The sequence below is a fragment of the Carassius carassius genome, chromosome 8 (genome assembly GCF_963082965.1).
Source record: "Carassius carassius chromosome 8, fCarCar2.1, whole genome shotgun sequence".
Classification (NCBI taxonomy): Eukaryota; Metazoa; Chordata; class Actinopteri; order Cypriniformes; family Cyprinidae; genus Carassius; species Carassius carassius.
In genome coordinates this window covers 9571433-9592624 of record NC_081762.1, presented here as the reverse complement: position 1 = coordinate 9592624, position 21192 = coordinate 9571433, and the positions used below count along the sequence as shown (strand labels likewise).

The 21192-nt window shown below is 37.5% G+C and overlaps 1 protein-coding gene across 2 annotated transcripts; it reads left to right on the top strand.

Moving 5' to 3' along the window:
- The first annotated feature begins 8212 nt into the window (after positions 1 to 8212).
- LOC132145197 (phosphatidylinositol 4-phosphate 5-kinase type-1 alpha-like) lies at positions 8213 to 20768 on the top strand. 2 transcript variants are annotated; one of them, XM_059556014.1, is made up of 16 exons: positions 8213 to 8463; positions 8750 to 8853; positions 10208 to 10242; positions 10450 to 10539; positions 11032 to 11162; positions 11255 to 11372; positions 11692 to 11844; positions 11941 to 12240; positions 15818 to 16014; positions 17391 to 17474; positions 17550 to 17598; positions 17711 to 17795; positions 17879 to 18073; positions 19303 to 19435; positions 19591 to 19684; positions 20204 to 20768. In XM_059556014.1, exons 2-16 carry the CDS (start codon positions 8811 to 8813, stop codon positions 20204 to 20206), a joined length of 1710 nt encoding a protein of 569 aa, XP_059411997.1. In that variant the 5' UTR covers positions 8213 to 8463; positions 8750 to 8810; the 3' UTR covers positions 20207 to 20768. The 2 variants fall into 2 exon arrangements, with proteins under 2 accessions (XP_059411997.1, XP_059411996.1); XM_059556013.1 differs by having other exon boundaries at positions 8214 to 8463; positions 17879 to 18076.
- Positions 20769 to 21192: the final 424 nt, after the last annotated feature.

Sequence of the window (21192 nt, the reverse complement as noted above, 5' to 3'; positions counted from 1 at the left end):
AAGTGTTTGGTTTAGTTGGGATCTTGGTCCAGTTGCTGCTGGGTTGGTGTATTTTAAAACGCTGTTTTTGTGGTGAAAAAATACAAATTTAAATGAGCTCTGGTGTTATCAGATGTTTTTTGTTGATGAGGAAGTCATCACATAATACATATTTGAGATCATAAAATAAGTTTTGTTTGATATTTTTAACAGGCACCAAGAGCAAAATACTTATTTTGAAGATGGAAAAAATGAATGTGTTTGAAATGTTTTGAGTAAAAGAATCAAGTACTCACACACACAGACTTCTAGATTTAGCATATGCATCACAACAACGGTGACAAACAAAAGAGCTCCATAGCACACTCATCCTTATTTTACAGCCTTTTTTGTTCTGATTGTCACCATTGATGTGATGCATATCCAAAATCTTGATGTCTGTTTGTGACGACGTGATCTGTTTTCAAAAAGTAAGTACATTATTTGATCTACCAGGTTTCTATTCATAAAAGTGAATCCACAGCTGCAGCAAATACATTTTTTAACTTGTCACCATTACAAGCAAGATGTGCATGTTTGATCTCAACTCTCATTGCCACAACAGTCTTTTATAACACACAAGTTACAGCAGCAAGAGACAAGCCAACACCAGCAAAGAGCTGATAGCACCTGAGCTCATTTAAGTTTGTCTTTCTTTGCCACAAAAACAGCGTTTTAAAATACACTGTTACAGCAGCAAAAGACAAGCTTACACAAGAAGTAACTGAACCAAGATACCAACTAAACCAAACACTTTCCACCACAATGGTGACTTCAAATGTATATAGTATCAACATTTAAACCTCTGTTAATTCTCAATAAGAGCTTCTCTAGATGTCTGACAGAAATAAAGTCACAGAACCTTGTAAGGAGGATCTGTGAACGTCTATATCGGACGTACAGAAGACATAAAAAACATTTTAAAAAAGACGTCATAAAAACATTCTGTCTCCTCAGTGGACATCTTTTCAACGTCTGCAAAGACATAAAAAGACGTCCACTGGACGTAACTTTGCCCAGTGGATTAGGTTGATGTTAAAATAGGCAAACATAGTAATTTTTTGTTAAGTTTACTCAAAAAAGCGCTAGCGATAAGTTGCCTTATTTTTTTAAGTTGACACAACTTTTTTTTTTTTTACAGTGCAGTATAGGGTTTACTGTATTTTCATAAATATTGTGACATTTTGTCAAAAGTTCAAAGTTTAAATATGCTGTTATTTGTTTTACTTCAGTGTGCAAAAAGTGTGCGGTCAAAAATAAGAACATCATTTTCAGTTAAATTTACATGTTGAGTTAACTTAAATATATAAGTACACTTGAAATTAATACCAAGTTAAGTGAACATAATTGTTTAAGTATATTAAATAAGCACCAAGTTTGGTGAACTGAGTGATTTAAGTACAATCTACAAAACCGTCAAGTTAAATAAACTTAAATATGTAAGTTTTGGGAGACTCCATTACTCAATTAAATTGAGGCAACGAGTTTACTCAATCAATTTAGTTCAGTCAACTTATTAGGGTTTTCAGTGTATGGGTCTAACGAGTTAAGCAGTAACGTTAGCTGCCATGTTCTTTCTCTCAAAGGAAAACGATTGGGCCACTTCATCAAATACTATAAGTTGTCGTTTCAATAATCATACCATATCAAAATCACGTACCACAAGGATAACATATTTCACTAGTAGAAATCATGCAAAACAACTTTATATCTACATAACTTTACTCACCTAACATAATACACTAAAAAAAAACGTCCTCTTGAAATGTAGTTCAGCAAACCAAACAGACCAAAAGGACGAATTTTGTAATCCACCAATCAGTGCTTTTGTTCTCTTGTTGCTAGGCAGGATTCCTCCCATGGCCAATCACATTAAAGGAATAACAGAGTGATGTTGAGTTTTTCCAAAGGATTACTCATGATTTTGAGCTCACAACACTTGAAATCTTAAGTTTATGCATTTTGAAGGTAAATTAGTTAAATTAACTCATATTTTTAAGTGACAGGGCCAAAACGCAAAATTTTAAGTAATGTTTAGTCAACATTACTTGATTTTTTAAGTCAAGACAACATTAGGGTTTACAGTGTAAGTGCTGTCTCTGAAACGTGATGTAGAAGTCTTAATACTCCTATATATTCTTCCTGATGGAAGGAGATTAAAGAGATGATGAGCAGGGTGAGAGTGGTCCGCTATGATGTTTTTAGCTTTCCTGATTATTCTGGTGGAGAAAAGTGAAGAAAGTGAAGGGAGACTACAGCCTATAATTTTTGATGCTCTGCGTACTACTCTTTCCATCCTAGTTTTGTCCTGAGCGGTTGTGTGACCGAACCAGACAAGCATGGAAAAAGTGAATCCACAACCAGTTCCTTGGTTTTTGAGATGTTAAGTATCAAGTTACAGCTTTCGCACCATTTCACCAGCCCCTCCACTTCTCTGCGGTAGTCAGACTCATCTCCATTAGTAATAAGACCAACTACAGAGGTATCGTCAGCAAACTTAAACGGTGATTTCCGCAATCAAAACACCAGTAGAAGTCATTAAGCCTCCCAGGAAGAGAGGGGTCACTGACTGGAGCATGGTGTTTGATCTTATAGTCAGTAATGTCCTGCAGCCCATGCCAGACACCTTTGATGTAATTTGCATATAGTTTATTTTCAAGCTTAGCTTTATAGGAAGCCTTGGATCTCAACACAGCTCGCTGAAATTCATATTTCAGTAATTTGTATTGTACCATATCACCACTCTTAAAAGCAGCCTGTTTTTCTTACATAGCATTCTCACTATATTATTAAACCAGGGCTTACTGTTATTAAAGACATGAACAGCTCTTGTAGGAATACAAACGCTCTCACAAAATTGAATATAGGATGTGACGTATCAGTAAAGGTGTTAATATCCTGACCATCAGACCAAAAATTACTCCATACCGTGGAGTCTAAGCAGTCCTGTAATGTGTCTATGGCTTGTGGGGACCATTTCCTAAAAAGTTTAACAGTTGGTTTCGCCACTTTAAGTTTCTGGCGATATTTTGGTATAAGAAAAATTGTGTTGTGGTCGGATTCACCCAAGGGGGCCCTGGCTACAGCATGATATGCCTCAGAAATAGAAGAATAGCATTGATCCAGTGTTTTATCCTTCCTGGTAGCGATCTGGATTTGGGGTTTGTATCTGGGGAGTGCTTTCTTCAAGGAGACATGGTTAAAATCACCCAGCACAAACATGGCAGCATCGGGATTGTTGTTTTCAACCTCCGTGATATTATCTGCAAGTTGCTGCAAAGCAGCCGGAGCAGAGGCGTCCGGGGGAATATAAATAACCATCAGGACAACAGAAGAAAACTCTCGAGGCAAGTAGAAGGGCTTACATATCACAGTGAGAGACTCCAACTGTGGAGAGCAGGTTTGTGACAAGTTTTAGCAATCCAAACACCAGTTACTATTGATGTAGCAGCCAACCCCACCTCCACGTAATTTTTGTGAACACGCAGTGCGGTCTGCACGGTGTAGAGAAAAACCTGCTAGTTGTAACATGGAGTCCGGGAAACTTTCAACCAACCAGGTCTCAGACAGGCAGATAGCGGCGGCATCCCTGAAATCTCTCTGTGTATGAATGAGCATAGAAAGTTCATCCATTTTGTTTGCCAGGGAGTGGACATTGGAAAGAATCAGACTAGGTAGAGCTGGGCGGTAGATGCGACGCCTAAGCCGGACAAGAGCGCCACCCCTCACACCCCGCTTCCGAGTCTTCCAGCGTTGTTTAAGCCGCTCCTTATGTAGTTGGCAATCCGGCGGTAGATCGGGCAGGAAAACGGGCATGCTGTCCCGAATATAAAGTAATGCAGATCTGTCATACTGAACAATACCAAGGCTGGGTTCTAGGAACCTGCAGGACAACACCAAACAAACAACCAAAACAGAGAGTAGTACCGAGTCGCCATTGAACGGCGCCATCTTTAGGGCCTTATGGGTAAGTAATGATAATTTGTAATTGATACGGAACTTAATAGGTAGCCATTGCAGATACTGTAAAATTGGGGTAATATGATCATATTTTCTTGACCTGGTAAGGACTCTAGCTGCTGCATTTTGGACTAACTGTAGCTTGTTTATTGAAGAAGCAGGACAACCACCTAGAAGTGCATTACAATAGTCCAGTCTAGAGGTTATGAATGCATGAACTAGCTTTTCTGCATCAGAAACAGACAACATGTTTCGTAGCTTGGCAATGTGTTTAAGATGGAAGAATGCAGTTTTTGTAACATGGGAAATATGATTTTCAAAAGACAAGTTGCTGTCTAATATACCAACCAGATTTTTGACTGTAGAAGAAGTAACAGAACATCCGTCTAGTTGCAGATTGTAATCTACAAGATTCTGTGTAGTGTTTTTTGTTCCAATAATTAATATCTCTGTCTTATCCGAATTTAATTGGAGAAAATTATTGGTCATCCAGTCTTTTACATTTTTAACACACTCTGTTAGCTAAGATAATTTAGAGGTTTCATCTGGTCTCGTTGAGATATATAGCTGAGTATCATCAGCATAACAGTGGAAGCTAATTCCGTATTTTCTTATAATATTACCAAGGGGCAACATGTATATTGAAAATAGAAGGGGACCTAGGACGGATCCTCGTGGCACTCCATATTTTACTGATGATAAATGAGATGACTCCCCATTTAAGTAAACAAAATGGTAGTGATCGGACAGGTAGGATCTAAACCATCTTAGAGCCTGCCCTTGAATACCTGTATAGTTTTGTAATTGATCTATGAGTATGTCATGATCTATGGTGCCGAACGCACCACTGACTGAAATTCTTCATACAGATCATTTTTGTGCAGGAAGGTGCTCAATTGAGCAGACACAACTTTTTCTAAAATATTAGACATAAATGGAAGATTTGAAATAGGCCTATAATTTGCCAGTTCACTAGGATCTAGTTTTGGTTTCTTAATAAGAGGCTTAATTACTGCCAGCTTGAATGGTTTTGGGATGTGACCTAAAGATAAGGATGAGTTAATAATATTGAGAAGCAGTTCTTCGGCTACAGGTAACAACTCTTTCAGTAATTTAGTGGGGACAGGATCTAATAAACATGTTGTTGGTTTAGATACAGTGATTTTGAGTGACAGTGAGTTTATTTAGCTCTTCCTGTCCTATATTTGTAAAGCACTGCAGTTTATCTTTGGGTGCGATAGATGAAACTCTAAAATGAACTAAAATGAAATCTACATTCGCTATTGTATTTCTAATGTTATCTATTTTATCAGTGAAGAAATTCATAAAGTCATTACTATTTAACGTTGGTGGAATATTTGAATCAGGTGGCGTCTGGTAATTTGTTAATTTAGCCACTGTGCTAAATAAAAACCTTGGATTGTTTTGGTTATTTTCAATGAGTTTGTGGATATGCTCTGCCCTAGCAGTTTTTAGAGTCTGTCTATAGCTGGACATACTGTTTTTCCATGCAATTTTAAAAACTTCCAAGTTAGTTTTTCTCCATTTGCGAGTTACTTTCTTGAGAGAGTGAGTATTACTGTTATACTATGGCACAGTACATTTTTCTCTAACCTTTTTCAATTTGATGGGGGCAACAGCTTCTAATGTATTAGAGAAAATAGTGCCCATGTTGTCAGTCATTTCGTCTAATTCATATGTATTTTTGGGTACAAATAGCAGTTGAGATAGATCAGGCAGGTTATTTGCGAATCTGTCTTTGGTGACTGGAACAATAGTTTTGCCCAGACGGTAACGCTGAGACATATAGTTAATATCAGTGATATGCAGCATGCACCATAACATTGAGAATATCACTATATATTGTTGCAACACCTCCGTCACGACCAGTCTGACGGGGCTCATGCTTATAACAGTAGTTTGGTGGAGTCGACTCATTTAGACCAAAATAATCATTTGGTTTTAGCCAGGTTTCAGTCAAGCAGAGTACATCAAAACTATTATCTGTGATCATTTAATTTACAATAACTGCTTTGGGTGTGAGTGATCTAATATTTATGAGCCCAAAGTTTAAAGATTGTTTTTGTTCATTTAATTTACATGTTTCTGGTTTAATAACGATAAGATTTTTTCTAGATCCTACATTAAATATATATTTTGACCTCACTATTCGGGGAACAGACACAGTCTTTATAGATTTTTCAGCGCAAGTACTTTTATCATTTAAGAGGGTGGAACAAAAGTCATCATAATAGTTATTTGAGAATTGACTTACTAGTCACATGGAGCGAAGTGTCCTGGAGATGTTGTCAGAGAGCAGCTCCTCTCCGCCTATGCTGGGGTGCAATCCATCAGCGCAAAACAGCCTAGGGTTCCAGTTATTAACAAATAGCAGTTTCTGTTCTTTACACCATGACAACAACCTTTCATTTAAAGCAAAAAGTCTACTGAACTTTTCGTGTCCTCGTCGATACGTGGGCAGTGGACCTGACACGATGATCGTCGCCACGGGCGTCGTGCTGTGAACCGTCTCGATCAGGCTGCTGAAGTCCCTCTTCGGCGTCTCCGTCTGCCGCAGCGTGGTGTCGTTAACCCCGGCGTGAAGCACGACCGCTCTGGGGCTCTCTTCGGCCTTCAGGATCGCGGGTATCTGCGCAGAAACATCGAGAACACGAGCACCAGGCAAACAATGAGTGTGCACTTTACCTTCGGCTGTGGATGATCACAGCGTAGTGTCCCGTCTCGCGGAGGGGAGCGAAGCGGTTCCGGGTGGAGATCTCGAAGACAGGAGGGGGAGAAGTCATAATTTTAAGAAGCTATGAGAATACTTTTTGTGTGCAAAGAAAATAAAAATAACAACTTTATTCAACAATTTGTCTCCTCCATGTCACCTTGTAGCGCCATTTTGGAGAGTAACACATACATAAACAAAATATGCAACGTACGTACATGGATATGTTGTTTATGTAAAAAAAAAAAAAAAAAAACACGTAAACACGTATGGTGCTGCTGACACAGAACAGCATACGTTGTTTACATATGTGATACTCTCTAAAATGGCGCTACTGGGTGATGCGTAGGAGACAAATTGTTGAATAAAGTCATTCTTTGTTTTCTTTGCGCACAAAAAGTGTTCTTGTATTTTTTGCAGCTGGAGGGCGCGTATTCAAAAAGATCAAAGAGACAAAGGTATAGTTTAATGACACCATGACTGAGTGTGGAATCATGGGAGTTGTGGTCTTCATCCCCACAGCCAATGCAATCCGATGGGACTCAAGTTCATGGATGAGCTAATGATTTATTAACTTGGGCTATGAGCTTCTCCACCCTTCCTCCAGACTCTAGGACCTTGGTTTCCAAATGAAATACAAAACTTGCTCTCATCTGAAAAGATGACTTTGGACCACTGGGAAACAGTCCGGTTCTTTTGCTTAGCCTAGGTAAGATGCCTCTGATGTTGTATGTGGTTCAGGAGTGGCTGAACAAGAGGAATACGACAACTGTAGCTAGTTCTATAGTGGTAGCTAAGTCCATTCCTTCTGAAGTTACTCAAATTCTTGAATTGATTTTGCTTGACAATCCTCACAAGGCTGTGTTTCTCTTGGTTGGTTGTGCATCTTTTCCTTTAACTCAACTTTCTGTTAACATGCTTGGATACAGCACTCGGTGAACAGCCAGCTTCTTTGGCAATGAATGTTTGTGGCTTATCCTCCTTGTGAAGGGTGTCAATGATTGTCTTCTGGACAACTGTCAGATCAGCAGTCTTCCCCATGATTGTGTAGCCTAGTGAACCAAACTGAGAGACCATTTTGAAGGCAAAAGTCAAAGTGCTAGGATTTGAACTTGTACTGCCAGATCTGAGAGGTTTTAAGTGCCGACTTGACATTGTGCAGCGAAACTGAAGTAAAGTGCAAAAATAAATGTCGTAGACATTTGTGTATGTCATTTTCTTTATGTGAATGTCATTCTACACATTAATCTACAACTTCCAATTGAAAACATCAGTCAGTGTGTGCAAATTGAAATATTAAACTTTTCACATCAGAGCTGAGTAAATGTCAACTTACAAATACGAATGTTAATATTACAAGTTCTCACATACAGATCAACAAGCTCTCGAGTTTTGCTACTGTTTTACCATCATATTTTATTTGCCTTAATGCCAATTTGGACTAGTCTGTGTCAGTCGAGCGCCCCCTGTAGTATAGAAAAACAGTTCGTCCCAGCTCTACGTCCACCGCACCCAGCAGGACAGTGCGGCGCAGCTACGTCACTTCCGCTTGTTTGGGAGGCTCGAGGAACGAGGACGCTTCCGTGCATTTCAAATGATTTTTTTAAACTTCGGATGGACCTGGAAAAGTAATAAAAACAAGAATTTCGAGTACCTCAAATAGTCACATGAAGCATCGAGCAGCTCTAAATGTAAACAAAAGTTTAACGGCCCTGTTTTTGATCCTCGAGTAAAAAACGAAGGAAATAAGTCAGGTAAGTTAGGTTAAACGTTTTTACCTGTTGTTATTGTGGGTCTCTAGACATTAAACCATTAGCATGCAAGCAAAAAATAAAAAAATAATTATGTTTAGCGATCTTTTTAAATGAGAAAGCAAAAGTACGACAGGTAGCGTGGAACTAATACCACGCTCCTCCAGTAAATTACATGTTAGGATCATAGGTTAGGGTGAAATATTACCACACTAAGTTATGCAACTTCTTAATCTTACATCAGTTGGTTTCTTATAACTGAGCTTATTTGAACATGCTCCTCTTCCAGGGCTGTGGGACATGAACCACAAGTGAAAACAAGCAGGACCATATGAAACTTCCGCCAGAAGATGGCTACGCCGGCTGTAGTTTCCTCGGATGGAGCGAGCTCCAGTAAGAGAGCGTTTTATTTCCTCTTCTTGTTTATGACACATTAGTGCACGGAGATGAAGTTATTGTGCTCTGGCTTCAAATAATGAATATCATGCAAAGCAGTCTTGTGTTTTAAAGTAAGAAATTAATAATTAGATTTGTTGAGCCCACGTGGAAGCAGTGACCACATAGAGCTATTTATTGTTGTTGTTGTTGTTATTGTCTGGTGAAGGTTTTGATGTCTGCGGTCAGGACTTTTCTTTTTGTGCCCTTCAGTTTAGCGTGCAATGGTTTTCTAGTCATTACATTTAAATATGCATTAATTTTGCAGATATTAAGTAGTTCCCAAAGCTTTTAGTGGCTCATAACATATAAATGTTTATTATAATGTTCAGACAAGTGATGTTTGATTTCTAACAAAATAGATATGAAAAAGTTGCTCACTTTTATTATTATTTAATTAGTGTGTGAATCCGTTTCTGCCATGGGACAAAAAAAGTGTAATTGAAAGATTTTATGCTACAATTCAATTCAACAAAAAACTCACAGAGACTAGAGAAACTAAGAATTGCATTATATAAACTCAACTCTAAGAGGAAAAGCAATAATTGTTAAATATAAAGAATTTCACAATTGTGAGAGAGTCGAAATAGCTTTTTTTTTTTTCATGGCAAAAATGGCCTTCCGTATATTAGTGATTGTAAAATGAGAAAGTTTCCTATGTATTTTAGTTTTTTTAATGACTTTTGTTACTCTTCAGATGTCTTTATTTGGGAGGTTATTCCAGCAGAGAGGTACATGCATGTGTGTAAGCGCATGTGAGCCAGTGTTTGCATATGAACTCAGTTTGAACGTAGACTGTCTGTACTACGCCTTTGACTGGGTTGAGCTTGTCTTTATTATTTTGAGTGTAGTAATAGTGCCACCACACACTCAGCTGGTGTGATTGGGTTACAGCATTTTCCTTGGAAGAACAAAGGAATTGAAACCCAGGTGTCTGTTCATGCTGCATGCTTACACTCATAGTTGTGGTTAACGGCACATCTCAACTCTGTGTGAAAAGCTTTCTTTTGCATTAGCATTTGCATTTATTTTGCATTATATTTGTAGTGTAGTTTTTCACACGAAAGCAAAAAAAGAAAACACCCTAAGGCCATTTAAGAGGTAGATGAGTTTGGTTCTTCAACAGAACATTTCTGGCGAAATGTAGCATTACATCAGTTGCTTACCAGCGGATCCTCTCTAGTGAATGGGTGCCGTGAGAATGAGAGTTCAAAAAGCTGATAAATCACATCACATTAATCCAACTTTATCGTCATAAAATTTGGGTGAAACATTCATTAAATTTTTTTTACATTCATTTTGGACTCAATAGGTACAGCTGGAAATCGAAAGATGGCTTCCTCTGAGGTAATTATACGCTTTATTGCTTTAGTAATAGCTTCACATTTCTGTGGTTATTGGCCAATTTATTTATGCCTCCATACTGTAACTGCACCGTTGTTTAATTTGTTCAAATTGTTTTTAACATCCAAAATAAATGATTAATAACTGAAATATTCTGATGTTTTTGTCTTCTTGTCTGATGTGTTTACTGAGCAATCATATATCTTTCAGCTTCTCAGCATCTCTGGTTCATCCCAGACGAATAAAAAGACCATGGGCCATAGAGGAATTGACCCCACTGGGGAAACCACATATAAAAAGGTACAAGCTGTGGATCTCCAGATTTTATATCCACATATTGATTACTGCTGCATATACACTGTAAATACTTTAAAACAGAAGTTTGTAAGAGATAGGACCAGATCAAACGTATCAGAAGTTCAACTTCTAATCTCCATGTCATGATGCACATTCCTGAATCTGTCAGATCTTCCTGCAAGACATAGATTATTATTGTCTTCACTGTTCTTTGTATGGCACCATGAAGAAGATGAACTCTAATAAATGGCATGGGCAGGTACAGATACAGATAAGATCAGCAGGCCTTGAGTTATTGCTACTCCCTCTCAGTTTTATTAAATCACATCTGTCTTTTGTAGGCCTTCAAACAAGATGTATGTATCAGTGTTATATGTAGGCTAGTTTTAAAATGATCCTGGAGTAGTTCCAGAAGAAGTTTCTTTTTATTTTCTGTATTGCACATGTGCACGTTCTTATTCTGTTCTTCATGTGCCCTTCATTGGAACTCTTCAGACCACATCATCTGCTCTGAAAGGTGCCATTCAGCTGGGCATCACACACAGTGTGGGAAGCTTGAGCCAGAAGCCAGAAAGAGACGTGCTCATGCAGGACTTCGAAGTGGTAGAAAGCATTTTCTTTCCCAGGTATGTGTGTCTGCATGAAAGTAACCTTGAAGAACCTTTCATTAGTAGTCCCACTGTGTACATAAATGTGCTTGTTTTTGTCTCCCTCTTAGTCAAGGCAGCAGCTCAACTCCAGGTCATCACCATGGTGACTTCAAGTTTAAAACATATGCTCCCATTGCTTTCCGCTACTTCAGAGAGATGTTTGGGATCCGAGCTGATGACTACCTGGTAATCTTGTTTGTTCACAAAATAGGATCCCCATGGTTTCCTGGAAAAATCAGGGAACTTTAAATTAGTTTTTTTTTTTATTAGGGGTGGAATTGTCATTGGAATTCTTTTTAGGGAAAATATGAATATTCATTTTTTAAATTAGTCTGAAATATTTAATATTTAATAAGCTTTTGTAGAGTTAAACTTCTGGATTCTGAATCAAAACAATTTCTGCAAAAGCCAAAAGCACTTCTCAGTGAACATTGCATTTAGTTAAATGGACACCTCAAGCCTCCATTCATATGATAACTGCTATGCATGTGTGTGTTTTCTGCAGTACTCTCTTTGTAATGAACCCCTTATTGAGCTGTCTAATCCTGGAGCGAGCGGGTCTATCTTCTATGTGTCTAGTGACGATGAGTTTATCATTAAGACGGTACAACACAAAGAGGCGGAATTCTTGCAAACACTCCTGCCTGGCTACTTCATGGTAAGTGTGCATTTCTATATGTTTAAAAAAAAAATCATTTTATCATAACATTAAGCGCAGTAGTTTCCACCACATAATTCACTTTTCATTTTCAAGAACCTGAACCAGAACATGCGTACACTGCTTCCGAAGTTCTACGGCCTCTACTGCGTTCAGGCTGAGGGGAAAAACATCCGAATCGCAGTGATGAACAACCTACTGCCATGCGCTGTACCCATGCACCTTAAATATGACCTGAAGGGCTCGACGTACAAGCGACGTGCTTCACCGAAAGAAAGGGCCAAGGATTTGCCTACATACAAAGACCTAGACTTCATGCAGGACATGCCCGAGGGCATATTTCTGGAGAGTGACCACTACAATGCCCTATGCAGGACTATTCAGAGAGACTGTCGGGTAAGAGTGTGTGTGTTGTAGACTGAAGCTGACATATTGTAAGAGGAAAGAGTCGCAAGCAAGGCTGGCAGAACATTGTCCTTGAATTTTGCTTACAAACTTTTAATTGTCAGAGTAGTGTGGCTTTAAAGGGGTGGTTGACTGCTTTTTTTTAAGGCTTGTGTTTATGGGGTGAAGACTAACATGTTAATGTTTTGTTTAAAAAAACAAACAAATTTTTCACATAATTTACCTCTATTCTACACCGCTCTGTTTCTTCTATTTTGAACGCGCCTGTTTTTATGAAGCCCCGCCCTCAGAGATATGCGATGGACCTGGATTGGTTCGCTTGCCCAGTGTGTTGTGATTTGCATCTAGTGCACGTCTAAACATCACGCCCCTCACCTCAGTTGCATGTGCTCCAGTTGTATTGTAAACAATGACATCGTCAATATTACTGTTCAATTTAAACCTGAATGAGACACAGAGGATATTAGAGAAGAGGATTGCACACATGGCTCTCAATAGTATGTTTTTTTGTTTGTTGTTGTCTCATACATACTTTTAGATACACTGTTATTTGTAAATGCTCCTGCATATGTTAGCTTTTAATATATAGTTTGATTTAAAGCTGTAATACAGTACGTCAACCATGTGCGCAACCCAGTTTAATGCTTCTCATAGCTATGTGAAAATATGTCTGTCTATACACAAAGTGTATAATTGGAGCACAGTTCATTGGAGCTTATGATCTGAATAAGACCGAGAGAGATGATTAAGAACCGCTGCTTTAGAACATTGATTTTGAAATTTGTGAATGCATTATATTTTTAGATGACAGAATCAGAATGAGCTTTATTGCCAGGTATGTTTACACATAAGAGGAATTTGTTTTCGTGACAGAAGCTCCACAGTGCAACAGAATGACAGTGACAGAACAAAAAACATACTTAAATAATAAAAAATACAAATAAGTAGGTAAGGAATGACAATATACAAACTGACAATTGTATGGTTGGTATATTACAATAAGCGATTATGTATGTACAGGTATATTATGTATGTATATATGTATTTATATATAAATGGATTTATTTGTGCACCCCTAGTTTTCTCTTCCTCTTCTCTAAAGCAGCGCAGCATGGCCTTGCCCCTTTGCTGATGTCACAAACCTGGGAAGTAACTTGTTGTAGTCCCTACGAGCCGTTTTTGTAGGCATTAAAATGCGAGATTTAAAAGAATATTGCCTTGTTCAAATAACCACATTTGCTGTCTTGGCCACTTGAGAGCGCATGCGCGTGACAGGAAGTAAGTGCACAAAACTGTCCAGATCTTAAAAACGCCAAAGCGCCTTGCCCTTAACACACACTGAATCCACGCTCCAAAACAGTATTCAAGGCTTAGTGTATCCCATCATGCATCATGATGTCGAAATAAATCGCGAGACTTTTTGCTAAGAATGCGAGAGGTCACGGAAACCTTTCCAAGTTAAATATTAATAATAATTAGATATTACATATAATTTGGTAGTAAAACAAAGTACCACATGTTTTATTGGTGCAAAGGCGAGTAGTCTATATTTATTGAGTACATAATATGCAACTGCTTTTTTCATTTAATTAGAAGCACCAGAAATTGAAGTGTCTCAGGTAATAAAAAATTGTACAATCACTCGTGGTATTCATCCTCACTTGCACACTTGGGCCAAATACAGGAAATATGTCATATAAGTAGTCAAGTGATCAAGTGCAAAGACCGCACTCTGTTTGCATTGAACTTTCAGCATTGTAATTTTGCAGATATTGTTTATGCTCAAACAGCAACATCACACACTAACTAATGTTTAAAAAGTGAAATCGCATCAACCACCCTTTTAAGATACTGATCTGTGCCTTTGACATGATTCAAGGTTCTCATGGTTCACGTGGTTTTGCACATTCATTGTAGCTTAAAGGGTTAGTTCACCCAGATAGCAAAATTATGTAATTAATAACTTACCCTCATGTTGTTCCAAACCCGTAAGACCTCCGTTTATCTTTGGAACACAGTTTAAGATATTTTAGATTTAGTCAGAGAGCTCTCAGTCCCTCAATTGAAGCTGTGTGTACGGTATACTGTCCATGTCCAGAAAGGTTAGAAAAACATCATCAAAGTAGTCCATGTGACATCAGAGGGTCAGTAAGAATATTTTGAAGCATCGAAAATACATTTTGGTCCAAAAATAGCAAAAACTACGACTTTATTCAGCATTGTCTTCTCTTCCATGTCTGTGAGAGAGAGTTCAAAACAAAGCAGTCTGGATATCCGGTTCACGAACGAATCATTTGATGTAACCGGATCTTTTTGAACCAGTTCACTAAATCGAACTGAATAGTTTTAAACGGTTCGCATCTCTAATACGCATTAATCCACAAATGATTTAAGCTGTTAACTTTTTTTAATGTGGCTGACCCTCCCTCTGAGTTAAAACAAACCAATATCCCGGAGTAATGCATGCACTCAAACAGTACAGTGACTGAACTGCTGTGAAGAGAGAACTGAAGATGAACACCGAGCCAGATAACGAACAATAGACTGACTCGTTCACGAACCGGATATCCAGACTGCTTTGTTTTGAACTCTCTCTCACAACAGACACGGAAGAGAAGACAATGCTGAAAAAAGTCGACGTTTTTGCTATTTTTGGACCAAAATGTATTTTCGATGCTTCCATAAATTCTAACTGACCCTCTGATGTCACATGGACCACTTTGATGATGTTTTTCTTACCTTTCTGGACATGGACAGTATACCGTACACACAGCTTCAATGGAGGGACTGAGAGCTTTCGGACTAAATCTAAAATATCTTAAACTTTGTTCCAAAGATAAACGGAGGTCTTACGGGTTTGGAACAACATGAGGGTGAGTTATTAATTACATAATTTTGCTATCTGGGTGAACTAACCTTTTAATCCATTCTTTAAAGGGACTGTAAGTAGGAATTACTCCCATCTAGTGGTGAAATTGTATTTTGCATTCAAACTAATTTTGCTCTCCAGCGCCTCGCTTTTTCAAATGCGCGTTGCATCTACGGTAGGCGATATGTACCAAAAAGCTTTGACAGGATGTCTTCTAATAGCACTTCGTTTTGGCGACGATGTTTTCTTCTCCTGTGGCACGGCATATGTATGGTCCATAATAAGAATGCAATCCAGACTTTTAAACTTGCCGGGTGCAGTTTCAAGCGCCTCTCACTGCTCTGCACCTGCGTTTCTGGCTCTGACCGAAAACGCGTTGTGGAAACGCGTTGGCTTAGTACTTTTTGTCCCTCTCTGCTATTATAGTTTTGCAAGATGGCGGAACTACATGGAAGCCTCCGTCGACCTACCCGTCCCATGTATATAAAGATAATAAATTCTTCATTTACGAGGATTAGTTTAAACATTGGCATACGTATTTGTACACCATTGAGGGCATATCTATAAATAAAAATATTGATTTTAGATAATAAAATACCTAAAAAGTTACTTATTGTCCCTTTAAAAAAAAACATGTTGTGATTGAATCACTAGGTTTGCATCTGCTGCATGTGCCTCTCTATATTCCTGTATGTTTAGGTACTTCAAAGTTTTAAAATCATGGACTACAGTCTGTTGATGGGTATCCACAACTTGGACCGGGCAGGTGAAGAGGCATCTACTGCAGTTCCTGATACCCAGAAAAAGGCCCAAGGCCAGAAGCCCCTATACTGTACAGCCATTGAGTCTATTCAAGGAGAATCCAAGGGGAACACTTCACCACAGCCCTATGAAAGGTTAGTGATCCACCATTGGCTGGCATATTGAATCTGAAAAACACCTGGTGGGACACTTAAAAATATCGCAAGACTCTCTACTGTGTATGGCTATATAGCCTGTTTTAAAATTTTACAAAATCATTCAAAAGTGTGGGGTTGGTAAGTGCTTTTTTTCCCCTTTCATGTTTTTTGGATGAACAGTAACATTGTGCAATTTCAACTTTAAAATACAATTTAATATATTTTCAAATGTAATTTATTCATGTGATGGCAAACTCAATTAGCCATTCCTTCAGTCTTCAGTGTCACATGCTCCTACAGAAATCATTTACTGATAGGTAGGGATGTAAAGAAATTATCAATATCACGATAGCTAAACTGTCTCAATATTATCGTGCTCACATGACAATATGAAATGATAGGTCTTCTGGGCAAAAAGTGTAGTTTTTAATATATATTTGTTTTGGGCCATTATGCTTTAGCACAGTCTTTTCAAATAAACTAAAACCAAACTCATTTAATGCACATGCTGTGAATTTAGCGTGTTTAGTAATGCAATAGCCACCAGTTAAGCTTTATTTGCAAGGCAGATGATTACAGCATTTCACTAGATTTGTAGCGAGACACGTTTTTGTAAGCCTGTTTTCACTGAAGCTGGATTTTTCCTTAAAAATAAAAGCTCTACTGCCGTTTCTCTCAAAATAAAAGCTTAAAAGTGCAGCATGAATTGATGATAGCTAGCGGTTAACATTGCTGCAGTCCAGTTATATCATATCAAATATATTCAAAATATCTCTTTTTAGTGTTGAAATTAGGAAAGAGTTAGTAATTTCCATTAAATTCTGTGAATTATGTATTTTAATTTATTTTACAGTGCAATTGTTTAGCAATGTATGGCTACTGCTGTCGTTGTTATTACTATTCTATTCTAATTTGTTTGGCTTTCTAAAACACCAGTGTGGATGTAATTTAGACTGAGACAGTATATCAGAAAAATAAAGAGGGTGAGTCTCCTTTAAAGTTCAATGTACATGTCAATTCACTGACTTTTTTCCGACTTAAGTTTTCTCTTAATTTTTAACTCTCCAAGTGCATTAGATAGAATAATTTTACTTTAAAATGTGCAAAATTAAAAAAAATTCCCCCAATTCTTTATTTGTCTTTTTTTTTTCTTTAACGATTGTGATAAATATTGTATCATTGACTTCATATCGCAATAATATTGTGAATATTTTATATCCTTACATAATAGGTTAATTGGCTATTAGGTGACCAGTCAATCAATGTGACACACCTTTGGTGTAGAGCTGCAATTCTATTGTTAATATTATTATTACTGTGAAATTATTACTTGTGCTTATTGTTAATGTGTGATATTTGTTCTTCATTTGCAGCATGGGAGGAATCCCAGGATTTAATTCAAAAGGAGAAAAATTGTTGGTTTTCATCGGCATCATTGACATCCTTCAGTCTTACAGGTAATCTGTATTTCCTCCTTTGCATTTTTCTCCAAAATAATTTCCTATAATTGGTTAATAACCATGTATGTTTAGGCTTGTGAAGAAGTTGGAGCACTCATGGAAAGCTCTGCTGCATGATGGGGTATGTCTTGTACTTTATATCAAACATTGCATGAAGACTAACTATACAAATGTATTTTGTGTGTTTTATATTGTATTTTTTCTTTCTCTACTATTTTCTTTTTCCTCTGCAGGACACTGTGTCTGTGCACCGGCCAAGTTTCTATGCAGATCGTTTCCAGAAGTTTATGTGCAATACAGTCTTCAAAAAACCTATGTGTAAGTTTTATAGTCAAATTGAAACATCTGTAACGGATGCACTAAAGGGCCAATAATGCATTCATTTTTTATTCCTCTATTAGTGAAAACGTCTCCCTCAAAGAAAAGTCGAGGAGGAATTGTGGGAAATGGTGGGAAGAAGTCAAACATTTCAGTGTCTGGACTATCACAACAACAGTCCCTTCCTCTAGCAGAAGAACAAACACAGCCACAACAGACTACAGCGCAGCTGTGCAGCAGTGGAGCTGTGTCCCTCGCCCCAGACACTCAAGGAGACAGTGGTACGGGAAGACATTGAGCGATAGGAGGGAAATGGAAAGGATAAGCAGGATAGCTTACCAAGATGCTTGTGCTTCCCAATATCATTCTCTCGTGATAAGAATATCTTCTAAATGCCTTAAATGTAAATCATTAGCCATGTTTGTAAACTGGATAAGATTGCTCAAGGAAATCTTCTTTGAGTTTCCTCATTGATTCAGTGTTGAGATGTAAATACTAAAATGTTGGCATCGCAACATTATATTGTAAATTATGAAAAATGTATACTTGTTTTAAGATTACATTTAAGTGTTTTTAAATTTAGTTTATAAAGTTCATATAAAAAGGCAAAAGGTAATATACATGTAAATACGGAGGAAACGAGCATGCAAAATTAGTCAACATTAATTTTTTTTCTATCTTTTTGCAAACAATTCATGTATGCATGCATATGTTGTTTTTAGACTTTGATTTTTTTTCTACCGAAATATAATAAATAATCCTCTCTGCCCCTGCAAGCTCATGTCCACAATGCTTTCACTTTTGAATGCAACGGCTATATCTCAAAGTCCAACCTATTACTTTGGGGGGGGGGGGGTTGAGTCCCTACCTTATTTTCTTTTTTATGGTCTGTTACACTCAGGTATCAAAATCAAAATACAGAAGAAAATGTCCTTTCCATTTCATTGCAAAATTGAATGTCTACTGATATATTAGAAGAAAATATTAAATATTGGCCTAAATAATATGAAACTGATATGTTGTGCACCTCTTAACTATTATTTTCATGATTGCTAATAACCATTTCCTCTGTGCAGTTTACTGTTTGCATTCAAGCTGTTTGAGGGTCTTAATTCTTAGGCCAGGGTTGCTTAACTTGTCCTTGAGAGTATGGAAAGCATTGTTTATACTATGCTTTGATTTCAATGCTAGCAGAGATTGCATGATAACTTTGTGTAGTTATTAGTCAGATGCCCTTGTGTGCTGATAGCAGAGCAAATAATAGCTGTAAACGTCTGCCCCCTGCAGCACATGCATGGACAATGTCAGCATTGGAATCTATAAATCCTTCAGTTCTCTCTGAGGTTCATGCATTTGAATCATCTGACATTTTAGAAGCCTAAATAGAGTCATCAGCTAGTAGTGAAAAGCAGTGTTGTAGTTCAGTCTTTCCTGTCATTGTTTATTTCAAATCATCATTGACTAAGGAGCGCTTTCTCTTCTCTTTTTTTTTTCGTCTTTTTTTCAGGTGTGCAAACTGCTCGTCCTGACCTGCTCCCACAGCAACTGAATGAAGATGAGATCACAAGTAGCTCAGCTGATACGACCCTGTCAGCAACCTCTCCTGGAAGCTTTCAGCCCTCAAACACTCTAGCTCTGAGGTAAGTGCTTTAACAAGATTTGGTTGAATTTGTAGAAAAAAAGTCAAGCTACTACTAATAATCCTATGTCTATGACATACTGATGCACACTGTGTTTTCACACATAATAAACGTTTACTGACATTTCTGTTGATTCAAGTACATTTCATTCCCAGTCGTAGCAGTATAGCTGCCCAATCATCAGGGGAAATCTTTGACGTGGAAGCTATTTCACTCAGTGAGATTGTTCCTCAGACAAGCACGTCAGAAGTAAGAGACTTTTTGTTCTGGGCCGCAATCTGTGTCAGTGTAGACTAAACAGTCACACTTGATATTTTAGGAGTGTTTTGATTGTCCTGCAGCAATGGTTCTTAAATAGTTGGTTGCAATTGCGAACCATTATGATTGACTTATAAAACTGTTCATATTAATAATTTTGCATATTGTTCAGGCTATGCATGGTAATATTAATACAATTTAATGTTTGATTTTAAGACTTCTTGTGTCACCACTTGATATCTATTCAAATCTGAAAATATTTGGCCAATGCTACTCTTGTCATGCTAACAGATACGAAATGTGAAATGAAAGGTTCTCTTTGTCTTCAGTGCATGCACATTTACAAATCCTTGATTGCAATGTGATCTTTGTATCATTTAGTAGCCCTTGTATGCCGATAGCAGGAAATGAGAGCTGCCTTTCACAAAGCATGCATTGCTGGATTACTCGTCTTAGTCATTCCACTCTATTTTGCAGAAGTTTAATTTATTCTTTCTCTTGCTATTGCAGTGAAAGGCTTTGGATGAACAGGACAAAATAAAGCCCTCAAGGACAAAGATGCACTCTTTTTTTATTAAGGACATCAGAACATAAAGAAAAAGAAAAATATAAGTAAGATGGACTTGCTATAAACACCTGGTGAAGTGGAAACCAGAGAATGTGGATAACAAAAGAGTAGTGCACATGTTCATAAAACTGTAAAGACATAAGGATAATGATATTCTCCCTGTTTTTTATATATGTATTTTTTTTGGATGTCAACAGTACAGCATCCAATACTGCTGCTATGAAATGAAACCAAAAGAAGATGCCACTGTAGTACCTCAACAGTGTGATATCACTGTTCTCAAACAGTGCCATATTTACAGGAACTTCCAGATCCTGATGATGTTAACAGCAGAAGTAAAGTGATGAACTTCATGTGACTTGCTCTTGGAGAGCAAACAGGTCTTTTGAGTACCTCTGTGAGAGTTTTCTAGTGGTCTTCATTTGACCATGCATCTTTTTTTTCTCTTAGTTTGCCTAGAAGAATGAATCTAAAGGAGTCATGATATTTACTTTGCTAATGGACAAAGGAAATTTGGTTGATTTTGAGTGTTTATTGCCTATTTTAAAGATATTTTAGTAATGGCAAGATTATATATAAAAAAAAAAAAAGTAGGAAGAGTGAAGCCAGATCAGGTTGCCTGAACAATCACATAAGACACTTTTCAAATCTATGAAATGTTTTCGACTTGGTTTTATGAATCGATTCGATTGCAGTACTGTGATATTGTATTGGATATTTAAATGTGCCTTACTCACAAGAGTTATTTTGCCTTGTCATGAACAGGAAGCCTTTTACCATGCATGATGACTGTGAGTAAACTGTGCACAATTGCATGGTCTCCTCAAGTGTGGAAAAAAAAATCTGTCAGTTGATTTGACTATTATCATATACTTATTTAAAAAAAAAAAATGTTTGGAGCTTGCCAAGAAAATGGTTTTCCTAGTTTTAT

Excerpts from the sequence above, each read along its gene's own strand:
- LOC132145197 (XM_059556013.1), top strand. The coding sequence starts at position 8,811 with ATGGCTACGCCGGCTGTAGTTTCCTCGGATGGAGCGAGCTCCA. Across the intron at positions 10,243-10,449 it reads GAAAGATGGCTTCCTCTGAG|CTTCTCAGCATCTCTGGTTC; the intron begins GTAATTATACGC and ends TATATCTTTCAG. Across the intron at positions 17,599-17,710 it reads AAGCTCTGCTGCATGATGGG|GACACTGTGTCTGTGCACCG; the intron begins GTATGTCTTGTA and ends TTTCCTCTGCAG.